We start from the raw sequence: 13,781 nt of genomic DNA on the forward strand, positions 1-13,781 counted from the left end.
TTAGAGACCAGTCTCAGCGTGTGACAGCGACAGGAATCGCTCTTAAGCGGGGCAACGTCGGTGCCGACGGTCCTGCCCCCTTTTGCGACCCGAGTTATGCGACACCCGCCAGTGTTGACGCTTTCTGTAGGGACTGCCTCGTGTTGGGTTTAGAGCAACACTGTTAGACCCCCTTTCTCTGATTCTTTTTTTTATTATCTTCTAATTTGCTTTTACGTTCTTTTTGTTTTCCTTTGGAGAAAATATGCAAAGAAAGCTTGCCAGTAGGGAAACAACATTTGTATTAGAAAAACACTGCAGAGAAAGAGAGAGAGAGAGAGAGAGAGAGAGAGAGAGAGAGAGAGAGAGAGATCAGAAGATAGAACAAGGTACGCCTTGTTGTCTTTTTCCATGTTCCGTTTTGTTGTTTTTTTTTATGGGGTTTTACGTGCCAAAACCACTTTCTAAATATGAGGCACGCCGTAGTGGAGGACTCCGGAAATTTCGACCACCTGGGGTTCTTTAACGTGCACCTAAATCTAAGCACACGGGTGTTTTCGCATTTTAACCCCATCGAAATGCGGCTGCCGTGGCCGGGATTCGATCCCGCGACCCAACAGCCCAGCAACCCAGCAACCCAGCAGCCCAACACCATAACTACTGAGCAACCACGGCGGGTCATGTTACGTTAATTGCGCTGTTTTATCCATCGTGAACCCTAGTAGTCCTAGCTCAAATTTTACCCGCGTGGCGGCTTTGTGGATATGGTGTTGCGCTGCTAAGCACAAGGTTGCGGGTTCGCTATCCGACCGCGGCTGCCGCATTTCGATGGAGGTGAAATCCAAGAACGCTCGTGTACCGTGCATTGGGTGCACGTTAAAGCAATCCAGGTGGTCAAAAATTAATGCGGGTCCCGCCTCCCCTACAACGGCGTGCTACATAATCAGATCGTGGTTCTGGCGCGTAATGACCCCAGAATCTATTTATTTAAATTATATTTTATTGCTGAACACGCTTGCACTGGCAAATAAAGATTGAAATATACCGGGTGTTTTCAGCGAACACTTTCAAAACTTTTTTTAAAGAGCTGTCTGTGGCTGGTAGCACAAGTATAGTTCATGAGCTGGCTTACTCGAAGAAGCGGACATTACTTGCGCAAAAGATTGAAATGAATAAACCGACTAATTAGCAAAACACTAATTTAGTTTTTTAACTAGTTGCCTTACAGCACATATTGTTATTTACAAGTTCTAGCCGGGGCGTTCGCAAGGTGATAAATCCACTCGGAACGAATACTCAGGATGACACCGGTTTAGAGATGTTTGATTCCCGACCTTCGGGGATAATTGAAATGTCGTTCCAGTTACTTTTGTGCTTGAATGCGTAAACGTCGTTTTGTTAAGTAAGTGGAACGACAGTGCATTTTTACCGCAAGTTTGACGGCGCATAGTCCGTAAACGGTGTCACCCACACAATTCTTTTCAAGTGGATATGCTTTGCAGTCTTACCCGCTAGAATTTGTAAATTGATATATCTGCCATAAGGTAATTAGTTCAAACTTAATTAGGGAGTCTTTGTTAATTACTCAATTCTGCATTTGATTTATTTGTGCAAGTAATGTCTTCATTTTGGAGTAGACTAGCTCATGGGCTAAAATTGTGCTACCTGTCACAGGCAACTAAAAAAAAAAAAAGGAATGTGCTCGCCGAAATACCCTGTGTATACGCTTTAAAAACAGATTACACCGTTTTGGGGCCCTATTTTCGTCCCAGCACAGTAATATTCATCTCGCTTGCGTTTCCTTTTTCTTGAAAACTCTTCGCCCGCTGTATCCTTCCTGTCAAGAATGCTGTGTCATGCCGGGTGCGCAGCGTTAAAAGAAAGGAAGTGCACCCAATATAGATGCACGGTTATCGTTGTCTGACGGTCCAGATACGCACCAAAGGGTGTGTACTTGTTCTTAGAGTGTACGCTTTGCCAAGGATTATCCCTTCCGTGTTCTAAGAAACAAGCCCCAAGGTGTACAGCGAGTAATGGGGTGAGGGCATTATATTAATAATGGTGCGGCTTAGCACTGTACATCTTCTTGATACAAACAAACATTATCCGCGAGTAAAGTGGGACATTCGCACGTAGTCAGAATGCCGTCTGGTTCTTTTGTTGTCTGTCGTGTATTAGCGTATGCTACTTACTTGTGAGCGTTCACAACGTGTAACTATGTATTGCCGCAAACATGAAACTGCAGCAGGACATGCAGGAGACGGACCGTACTCGAGACGAGCGTTTAATGTTTCAGTCGCTGTGAAGTTAAAGTGAACAAAAAAATAATAATACACGGCTGAACAATAGCATTAACTGGCATTGAAATTGTACTCCGCTTCGTCATTGAAATAGTCATTAGGCGAATTTAAAAGAATAAAAAGAAAGGAACAAAAAGCATGCTCGCCCGAGCAGGGGCTCGAACCCTGGACCGTTAGGTTAAAAGCCTAACGCTCTACCGACTGAGCTACCCGGGCAGCCGTTCGTGCTGCTCCTTGAAGCACGACTGATGCAAGTGGCCTCACCGCGATGGCATTTGCGCTCTGCCGTTCCGTCACACCGCGAGCGCCCGCAGCTGTTGTTCAGGGCCGACGCGCATGCCTCCCCGTTTTGTATCTTCATCGCGCTTCACGCATGTTGTGCCATGCTATCTCGGCTGCGATATTGTATGCTGCTGTTCGTGCTTGCTCCTATAGCTTCTTTCCTTCGCGTTGAACGGGGATTCCCGCGAGCCTTATCAGCATTCGCCGGTGGCCTCTTGATATATACTTGCACCCCCTCGTTCGACGAGTGTTCTGCGAGCAAGACATTCGTGTTGTCTGGCGGGGTGGCGGCGAATTCTCTGCCGACGTCGTGTCGCCCTTTAAAACGTTGATTTGCTCGTTGCACGGCCAACCTTGACTGTCTGCCCATAGTAGATCGCTACGAATGAGGGGCGAGTGGCGCTGACATTGAAGATCAGCAGACTGTCTTTCTGTCCCACGAAGCGCAAGGTAAACATACCTGGTAGCGAAGCTTCCATAGGAGCCCATACGTTCAAAACATGGTGGTTCATCGGCGTATCTGTATGGGTTCATCTGTATGTGGAGGGAACACTTCCGGTGAAAAAAAAAAATAATGTGACGCCGCATCCGTTAAAAACAGAAGTGACGTCATTTTATTTTCGAAGGCGCGAAATTTGTTTTGTTGGCCTGCCTTTAAAGCTATATATTCAAATGCCCCATACCATTCGACTTGATGGGCGTTTTGAGCTTTCAGCGAGGAAAGCGATGCAGGAAAAAGCCAGCCGTACGGTTGTCGAAATCGCACCCCTGCACAGAACATACTTTCTTTGGAGGCCGACGAAAGTGTTGGGTGTAGAGTGCTGATCCTATCGTCGGATGCCAAGCCCGTTGTTGCGTACTCCAGGTTAGCGTATCGTACTGCTGCCGAGTTGTAGCGACGCCTGACAACCGAAGCTCGACCGGCGTTACTATTGGGTAGCGTGGCGTTGTCAGCGGGCTGCAGGCATCCGGTAGACCATGGCGACCAAGCAAGGACGAGATGAATTCTAGTGCGAAACTTTCATGGTTTATTCAAAGGTTGGTGAAAGATGAAGAGAAGAGAATGAAGTGTCAAAAAGGTACATTTCGGAGCCCCTTAAATAGACTATCTACAATCGTGGGAGGGATCTTGCTTCCGTCGACGTCACGTGACAGACACAGAGTCTAATTCGCGGAAAGAGGGCCCCGCATCCGGTTATACCAAGCCCCCGGTTATAACACGTCTCCGGTTATACCAAGCCTCCGGGAATTGTAGGCGCTTGTCCTTCTCTTTTGCGCGTTGCTGGTTCGTGGAAGTTCTCCTGTAGAGTTTGACAGCTCGAGGAAAGGGTCCCTCTAAAGTCGCACACACACACAAAACAGGCCTGTAAACAATGCGGGGCTTCCGCCAGACCGCCAGACACTCGAGATGACCATGGTGAATTAGGAAGTCGCACTTCGTTTCGACGAGGCATGGTGGACGAGGCATGGTGGGCGAAAATACTTTTTGCATAGAGTGCCAGATGCCAACCGTAACACTGTCGGCCAGCGCAGTCGCATGAAAACAGCTACACAATTATCTGGCGGTCGTAACTCACTACTTTTGACTGAACAGGTTAAGAAGCGATGAAGCTACCTGCGTCAACAAATTCAGACAAACTTCGACAAGCAAAAAATCACAACGTGTGAGAGGGGCGTATTTAAACAGGTGAACTTTACGAGCGCGCCTTTCTACACATTTCAAGAGGCATTGCATTGCGAGTGACAGCGGCGTCAACGCCCCGTGTAACGATTGGCGCTGAAAAGAAATGTATTTATGAATAATAATAAAGTTACATAAACTTGTGCTTTCTTAACTCGTCACGAATACATAAAATTGACGCGGAATTTTATTTTAGTTTAATGAATCTAACTGTGTCTCGCTTGAATTAAAAAACGCTTTTTTTTCCTTCCCAATGCTTGTTGAAACATTGTCCTCCAAACATTGTCGCGCTTCAATCGCTGCTCCGATAACCACCCTTGCTGATGTCGGTAACAGTTTGTACTGAACCGCTTTTCGCCCGAAGCTTCGCGACCTCTTTGGATCGAATTTGCGAAGCGTGTTTCGGATACTTGGGGTCTCGCTGTGAAAACGCGCGATCGCGAGGAAACGGATCACTTTATAGGGAAACGAAATGAGCGCTACAAAGACGCGGACTAAGATGAGAACATGGACGACGGACAGGCGCTATTCTTTTCTTTTCAAGTATGTTAAACCAACTCGCCCACATCAAGTTTCTGCTGCACTTTCTAGGGCCACGCTCACCGGTACGTGTGCGCGACACTGCTGACAATCGCTTCGTTTTGTTGACGAAGGGGGCCCTTACAGCGTACCGTTACGTCTAAGTTCGCTCATTGAAACTTACAGTTAAGTAACCAGGCGTAAGAGAAGTTCAGCTTCGCTTCTTCCCGTTCGCATTTCACTTGGAAGAAAGCTCGGTCGTGGACGCTGCAACTGGTGCTTTGTTTGTGCCGCGTGTTGAGTTCTGAAGCTTTCTAGTATTACAAACGTCGCTCGGTACAGCGGGCCAGGGTTCACATATACTGTAGGACTCGGATTCTTGTGCGAGCTTCTTTTAATGAGACGACTGTGAGCCACGGTGGCGATCGAAACCCAGATGAGCGCGTGGTATGAAAAGACAGCCTTTCTCGAGCGTGATACACATCGGGCTTATAAGCCGAGAGCGCTCGTCGCCGTTGAAGTATGTATACACGTTTAGTTATGCCTTCACGGTGGGGGCTGTACGCGCGCGCCTCGCGACTTCCTCCGTGGCGCTCTATCGCAGTTGTGCACGGCACACGGGCGCACTATACAAGGCGCTCGCGAGACGGAAGGTGTATACACGTGCACGTATATACGCGCGCCTGTACTTACAGCGCTTGCATACGCGCTGAACCAGTTTTCGGCCTATTGCAGGCGCGCGCTCGAGACAACGGCGAGCTCCGCCTCCGATACGATCACCACCGCTGACTGACTGCGTGTGAGCCTCTTGTGTGTGCGGCGCGCACTGTTCCCGTCGCATACGACGCGGCGCATCGGGGGCTTCGTGGGCTGTGTGCATGTGCCTCATATACATGGGCAGCTATAGCGGCGGTCTCGGTTGCGAAGCGTGGCGTTTTAGATGCGCGTCTCGCGTCGTAGATGCGCCGCTGTTCCCAGCGGATGAGGAGGGGGGCACGCCCACCAAGAAAGAGCATTGTGCGAGGCAGTGGCGCGAGCCCCGGCGAAAGAGTGCGAGCAACGTGTATACCAGTCGTATTCATGACTGCCCCGCCCCCCGTTGATAACGGCGCGCGTCGATGACTATATGTGATAGAGCGGCGTATATACGCGATGAATCGCTGTCGTATAGAGAGGTTGCAGCCGCTCCGTCTTGTGAAGCCGTGCCTACGCCGCACTGGGTTGCGCATTCCAGCGTGTGTTTCGATATCGAGAATCGTGCGAGCGTACGTCCGTTTGCTTATGTGGACCACGCAGCGAGCGAAGGAGCGAAAGAAAAATGATCGTCGTAATGCTAAGAGACAGGTAGACAGTGGTGTTGATTATATAGATTTATTAAAACGGGGGTGGCCGATAATATGTGCTTGATACCAAGAGGAAGCAATGAAGCTGGGCATGCCATGTAATGTGTGGTGCAGATAAGACGTGGTCCGTTTGAGTTCCCGAATGGGTGCCAGCACCAGGGAAATCGCAGTCGTGGGTGGCAGAGAACGAAGTCGTGTGGCGGAATGGTAGAAATTTGCAGCCGTAGGCCATATGGAGTCGGGTGACTCAGTACAAGGGTAAATTTGGTATTGCGGGAAGTTGTCTTCTTCGTCCTGCAGTAAGCGTAAAAAAATCAGCTAATGATTCTGATGATGATGATTATGATGATGATGATGCCCTTTTGATTTCGGCAGAATAAGCTCCTTGAAGGGAATGAATCGCTTTGCGCGACTATAAAGCACCTTTAATAAACGCAGAGTGAATGCCCCTCGATTGCTTCAGTCATGCGAAATGACAGACAATGAAGCCACATGAGAGATACGAAAAGTTAGTTGTTATGTTTATAGGAAAGTATAAATGATGAGGTTAAGGTCAATAAAAACGGTCGCTAGCATAACTTGCCGCAGGTGAGGACCGAACAATCTCCGCACGCGGAGATGGGGCGGAAGGCTTTTCTTGCGTTGCTCTGCATTGCACTGCTATTTTGCTGAATGCTTTGTTTTGCCAATCCATGGCCGAAGATTGTGGCTAAATAAATAAATAAATAAATAAATAAATACTAGTGTATACTTGAGGTGCTACTTGATCGTCTCTCTGAAACGAACGTTTCTTTTCTTTTCTTTGCAGGTAAGCGGCGTCCGCCTATGCTTCTGGAAGTGTGTTATGTACTACGCGCATCGCCGCTTTCCGCGACAGAGGAGAGCGGCCTGCCGAATGCAAAGAAGCGCCTCGATACACGGCTGCCGTCAACCTTTCGGTATGTGCGCAACCTTCATGCGGGAAAAAAAAGAAACAAGATATTTTCAGCGCGTATGGGCGAATTCTCTGTTATACTGCTCGTAAAGGACTTACAGATTCCGCGAGAAAATACGTAAGTCCTGTGGAAATTCGGAAAGTGGAAGGTTCCTCACCTCGTCGAGGAAACTCGTATGCCGATATGGATATGCCGATGTTCAATAACACCGTATGGGGATCCTCTATAACAACCCACATGTTTTCATATAGGATGTGTGACACCCTATTGTAAAAAAAACAAGGTAAAATAAAAAGAAAAGCATATGCACTGTAATTCACATATACAATATATGAACATATGAAAATCTCATTTAAAGAAACAACTACTTTGTATCTCCATGCGGGCTTTGTTCACGTATACGGGCTTGACATGCGCCTCATGTAATATACACGAACATACAGATTTTTGTACGGATCTCCCCATGTGTTTGTAGGCGCTTATTGGATGTGGGAAATAGTGGTTTTCTTTTTCGATGGGGCAGTCATGAGTGTTCCTCCTTCAGAGGAGTCCGTATAGATTTCCTTTGTAGCACCATGGTATGCTTTCGGGTGGATGACTTGTGTTCCATTTCATGAGACCGATGACTCGCGTTTGACCTGAACACGTTACGAGCTGTAAGTAGAGCAGGGCAGAGGGCAGGCGTTTTTTGCCATCGACATACATGATTGCAAAATGCCGTTCATTTGCTTTCCTCTGTGTAACTCCGTTTCCCGCGTCAAGCAGTTCTTTGTGGTGGGGATAAAATGCGGCAAAGTTTTGAAAGGACGTTATTCGTTGATTCATAATCCATTTCTTTATTTAAGAAACTTTTTAAAAACTTACAACAAATTGTCTCAGGTGGCATGGTAAAAGAAAGGGTAGTAGCTCACCACGCCACCCTCAGAAGGACGCAGCATCAGAGGGACGCAGTAGCAGACACAGTTAAAACAACCATTATTCTGCGAGAGGTATTGGCAAACAGTGAGCAGTGACAAGATATAAGTGCATCTCGAAGAAACGCTAGAAAAGCAGCAAAAACAAAACGTGCGGATAAGTGATTCAAGTTACTCTACTACAGTATGGTTTCTTAGGCTTCACATAGTACACTGCAAGAAAAAGTGCTGATAATACCCCATAAATATAAGGATCAAATCAAAAAGGACAAAAAAAATCTGAGATGAAACAATAGCAAATTTTAGTTATAAGTTAACTGAGAACGTAAAGATAACTCTTTCGTAACTTTATTTTTATATTGCTTTATTCATGTATTGAATTTCCAGTCTCTGAGAAAGAATAACGTTGATTTGTTCAATGATATAGCAATCTGAGAAATACGTAACTATCTCAATTCAGTAATTGTTTTCTCGAGCGGGAGGTGGTAATTAAACTTCCCCTCAACGAGTATCTAGTACTCTCGACTACGTGAAATCACAAGAACCTGCACCGTAAGCGCTGGAAAGCCTCCTGCTTATACGTTGTCTCACGGGTGGACTCGGGCGAGGATGGCCCTTACGTCTGGGCACTTTGGTCAGAGCAAATGCTCCGGTGGTGGGAAGACGCATCACCAGATGCATTTGCTTAATTCACCCTATAGCCTTGCAGTTCTGGAGATAGCCTGATAGTTCAGGCAGGAAGTCTCAGGTAATGTGGATTCGCGAGGAGAGTGGAGCTTCCAACGTTTATCTACGGCTCTGTAAATCGTCTGTCTCTGCTCACTTGCGATTCTCCATTTCTTGTGGCAATGGATAAGGTCGAGAACGTACGCACGAATGTCTTCATAAAGGTATGAGACTATATCCTTAGCAATGAGTCTAGAGAGAGAGAGAGAGAGACCGAAGAAGAAGAAGAGCTGGAGTGACTGTAAAAAATAATCAAGAAAGGGAGAGAATAAACTTTTATGTAAAACAAAATCACGAATATTGCAGGCACCGTTGATGGTGAAACGCGCCTTAATGGATCGTCGAGTTGCGTAAAGGGCACCGATTTCCACAGGAAGCTGGTTTAGACATTCCCTTCCTTACGTTTCGTTCCGTTCCTTGCGAAATCGTGTTGGTGTACGAACCGACTCGCCCGAACCGACCCACCACTTTGAACAGCACGGAGAAGACGTATTAGCCTCCTAGGCCCAACCCCAAGGCTGGTACACACTGTCACTCCCTGTTGCACCGCTCATTCCTTTTCCTGCAGCATCAGCGTCTGCCGGCCTTTCTCGCGCATGCATGACGCAACAGCGTCTCGAGAAACGCACCAGAACCGGCGAAAAAGAAACCCCCGAGTACAAGCTCCTCCTCCCCGTTCTCTTTCTTCTCGTCCAAAGACTTGTTAAGAGTCCCCGCTGGGTGGCTCAGACCCATCGCGAAATCGTCGTCGTCGTCGTCCTTGTACACATAGTATCCTTCCAGCCACCGCAGAGTCCGAGTTCTTTTTTTCTTTTTTCTTTCTCGCTCGAGGGACACGTCTTCTTTCTCCTACTTATGTAAACAGGCCCTGAGCATTCGAGATTCGCTGCCAGGACTTCGGCTCAAAGGAGTCAAGATAGGAAGCGCCCGAGGGGGCTGGCCTTCTTTTACGCATTTATTCCTTTTACTGCCCGTCTTCTTTTTTCTTTTTTTCTCTTACTTAAATCTCTTCTGTTTCTGCTGGTCCGACCCTCTGCTTTTGGCGGGTCCATACGTTGTTCGTATGGGGCGCAGTATAGTGAGTGCTCTCTCTCTTTTTTTTTTCCTTCGTCTTATACTATCACTCTTACTGCCTCACCCTTTTATTGGTTTATATGAAAGTTTCTATTGGTTCGGTTGTTTTCTATAGAAGTAGTATGTATGTGGCACACGTTTAAAAGGTAAGTTTCTTATTGCTGAAAGAAAGAAAAAAAGGTTTGAGAGACTTGCGGATTCAATTGTGTGTAACCCATAATATATATATATATATATATATATATATATATATATATATATATATATATATATATATATATATCGCGGAACCCTTCTCTTCGTGTCGTCCAGTTGACGGCACCCTTATCACTCCCATGCAACGACGCGTCCTCCAGGCGCTTGAATCTAGCTTTCTTGGTTTGTTTAAGTTAACTCGGGTCCTTGCAAAACGGACCCGGTTCTTCCGTTGACGTCCGTCGCCCTCGGGCTCCCGTGTTTCCATCCCCTTAGCTATCTCCTCTGAACGCTTATTTTTTTTTTCGTCGCTGTATAGTGCACTTAAGACAGTCTCCATTCTAGCCGAACAGATAAGAGGTGGTTTCACGCTCGAGCTGACTTGGTTGTCCTTTTTTTATTTTCCTACTTCGCCCGCCGTCTTGCATCATAACTTCCTTACACCAATGGTAGAGGAGAACTGTAGCAAGCCTCAAAGGGGAACCTGAATAAATCTTTGTCGAGCTTGCAACACCCAAGAGGGCCTGCTTACACTGCTCTTGTCTCTCGCTGCCGCGGTGAGATGGAAGTCTTAACTGAAGTCTAGAAGGCAAAAAAAAAAGGAAGAAGAAAAGAAAATCCTGAGATGGCGCAGGGATGGCGACAGAGAGCAGTGCGTAGTGCGGGATAGAAACATGGCGCTTCTCTGCGTTCCCGGTTCAGTCGTCCGTTCGGCGGCCTCTCATTTCGGCGCTCGACTGGCTCGTGAATATGGCACCGGGTGGAAGCTCCAGTGCTGCCCCCTTTACTGCTTTCTGCTCGTGTCTTAACAATACCGTGCAACACTGTGAAGGCTACCGATGAACACGCGACTGTTCGCGATGCTGTGGGGCGTTTTGTCGAGCCCGAAAATGGCCGGGTGACGCGGCGTCCGCCTGCGATCGTCTGGTGCCTGACGGAGTAGGACACGATGCACTACTGAAAAAGGCTGGCTGCACGAATGTCGCGCTTTGCTGACGCAGGCTGCTCAGACTGCTTGGAGTTGGAAAGCTGCTTCTCCCCCCACCTCAAAGAAAGAATGGGGGGAGGTAGGGAAGGTAGGGATGGTTAATAATTGCACCGAGAACCAGGAACACATGCAGAGCAGCAATGATAAGAGCATATATACAGTAAAGTATCTTAAGGTCTCTTTTATTGTAATCCCTTGTGTCTTATTGCCCTGCGAATGTTTTCGCGTGCCTCAACTTGGCCATGGCTTCTTGTGTGGCGGTGAATGAACCAGTGCGAAGTAAGCCACCTCTTCACGTTTCTTTGTCGCATCTATCCTGCCTTTTAAAGTGTGCACCGACTAGCCAGGTGCTCCATGCATTTTATTTCTTTCATGATATACGCTGAAGTTTGCTTTCTTGATGTGGTTATTGATGGCGCAGATCGATCCCTCTGTCCGCTTTGAGATAGTTCAGCAGTGACCGAATCCACATTTGCCCGTGAAGCCATTTCATTGCAGTGGTCTGTAGCGACTATCACGAGGTACTGCTATGAGCTCGGGCTCGTAAATTTACTCCTCTATCAGCTGACGCTAAATGTACATTACGCAACGCTGCACGCTTTTAACTGAGCTAGAACGTGTAAATGTAAGGCCGGAAGGGCTTCTCCATTAGGTTCTCTGGAACAGAGCTGCGCCCACATACTACATATGGGCTGCAGCTTCTCGGAGAAAGCACAAGAGAAGCAAGAAGCGAGGTTCTTCTTTCACTCTAGAAAACGTCTTGCAACTTGTGCCCCTTCGGCTCGTGGACAGTTAGCGCTGGTAGCCCGTCCCTTAATTCGCCGTTTCTTTGTTTTTGTTTTTTTCCGCAATGCACGAGCGCATGCAGTGAACAAGGCGGGAGGAGCACGTGATAACTCTCGCATTCTGGACAGCGCGGTCCGCGCCATCCCTTTAGTTAAGAGGAGCGCACAGAAAAATGCTCTCGCGACTTCTGCTGCGGGGATTCTGCCGAGCGTGTGATGCGGGAGCCAAAGGGATCCCGCTCCCTAGAAGGATGGGACAGAGGGAGGAAGGGGAAAGCCGAGGAGGAGTCGCGTAAGGGGTGTGCCGCAACGTTGCCTCTTGCAGATCGACGGCGGGTTTCACAAAAGTCGCGAGCCTGCAGTATTCGCAACTTTCACGTACGGTGGCGCCCTCGTGCGGCGACGGCTGGAAACAATCGAAAGATTATACCCGCCGCTGGCTGCCGCCCGTTCGGGTAGCGTATTGTTGTTGTGTACGCATTTCCTTCACTTTTGCTTGATGTTTTAACGCGTTCAAAGCTGCTGTGATATCCTGAAGGACACTTAATATGCTCAGAATGAGCAAACATAGAAGTAACCGCATTTGCTGCATGCCGCAATGGGTGCCGAGCGGTAGTTATGCGGTAGGTGATGTGAGCATTCACTCATTCCACGGGCTGCGTCCATGATGAAGAAATTTCTTATGAAACTGCGGATTGGCAAAGCTGTCACAGAAGCGATGAAGGTTTGCAGTGCGCACTTCATGCCGGAGGACTTTTTTGGAATACGACAGATGAGTGACGATACCGAGCACTTGAAATCGCGAATACACGCACCTCCATAAAGACGCAGGGATAGCTCTATATTACGTGCAGGGAAAGAAATAATGTGCCATCTTAACTCAAATGTGTTGTAGGATGATTGATGCTTGCGTTCTTGCAACTCATGCCTTTGTGGCTACGTTGGAGCGCAAACATTCTCCGTGAAGCCTTGTACCTGCTTCAAAATTTCTTGTTCTCGTTCATGCATTCGTGCTCTGCAACGCCCGCTTGACTTTCCATCATGTTGGAAGAGAGAGATGAGTTTCTCATTTGTGCATCGAAGCAAAGTGACGCAGGCGTATACAGGAACCTGGAATTCGTACCTCGTCTGCCACTTCGATGCACGGCTGAAACGTGTGCAGAGGTGCGCATGACTGCGCTCGTAAGGTAACAAATCCTAGTCCAACAAACGTTAAACTACTGTGCAGTGTTCGCGTAGCGAACCGTCAACTGATCTGCGTGCATATTATTTTATAAAGATAACTGGAAGAATGAAGCGAGCATTGCCGCGGACCGGTAAATATTGGCTATGTATCGCTCAAGACGCGGTAGAACTCACGCAGGCTGTAAAACTACCGCAAGACTGTAGCTTGCACAGCACGCATAAAGCGCAATAACCAAATTACAAGGGTGAACAGTTATCGTATTAGCTCGCAAAAGCGGTCAGATATGGCTTTTCGTTTACTTCTCGTGTTCAGCATTCAGCTATGTGAACACAGGCAAGGATAACTAGACAAGAAATTTTCGCACACAAAACGCTGCTTTTCACGCCGTCGACCTAAAGGACTTCAGTCGCGCGACACCGGGAAGGTTTTCTTTTTTCTGGGCACGGCGGCTTATTCAAGCGGTCTACGTAACTACTTGCAGAGAGCACCACACCGTATAAAAGTTCATGGTACCCGTTCACAGAGGTCAAATTAATAGAATAGCAAATAGAAAGCACGCTCACTTCTCTTAATAACAGCGTCGCGGCAAAACTGAAACCACAGCTCATGTGGTTTGCTTCGGAGCCGCGAAGTTTGTTTGCAAAGGCCTTCAACAGTTACGGACGTCGACGTGCACGCTTTTATGCCGCAACACACAAGATGAACAGTGTTTAGAACTTCCTCGCCTTCAAGCAGGCTTCGAATCCTGCGTTCTGCTCGCCCAATATGAGCCATTACGCAGGCTGACGACAGCGGGCGTGTAAATTGAAGAGACATTTCAACATGACGACGCGAAACAACATGTCACTGAGCAAGACGACCGCAGCAGAGCACC

General features: G+C 47.7%; 1 protein-coding gene and 1 non-coding gene across 8 annotated transcripts in view; one reads left to right on the top strand and one right to left on the bottom strand.

The window, feature by feature from the left end:
- Window positions 1-13,781, top strand: part of fra (neogenin protein frazzled) — a 353,324-nt gene that overhangs the window by 41,921 nt on the left and 297,622 nt on the right. For 6 of the 7 annotated variants that reach the window (XM_070537181.1, XM_070537184.1, XM_070537180.1 and 3 more), the window contains exon 2: window positions 6,913-7,042. The exons of the other annotated variant lie outside the window; for it this stretch is intronic. In XM_070537181.1, the coding sequence (XP_070393282.1) occupies window positions 6,949-7,042 (94 nt within the window). In that variant the 5' untranslated portion in view covers window positions 6,913-6,948. The remainder of the gene's footprint in view (window positions 1-6,912; window positions 7,043-13,781) is intronic. 7 annotated transcript variants of the gene reach the window in all.
- TRNAK-UUU (transfer RNA lysine (anticodon UUU)) lies at window positions 2,423-2,495 on the bottom strand. Its single transcript has one exon. It is a non-coding gene; the product is annotated as a tRNA-Lys (tRNA).

This window comes from Dermacentor albipictus, chromosome 4, assembly GCF_038994185.2.
Source record: "Dermacentor albipictus isolate Rhodes 1998 colony chromosome 4, USDA_Dalb.pri_finalv2, whole genome shotgun sequence".
NCBI classification, from domain to species: domain Eukaryota; kingdom Metazoa; phylum Arthropoda; class Arachnida; order Ixodida; family Ixodidae; genus Dermacentor; species Dermacentor albipictus.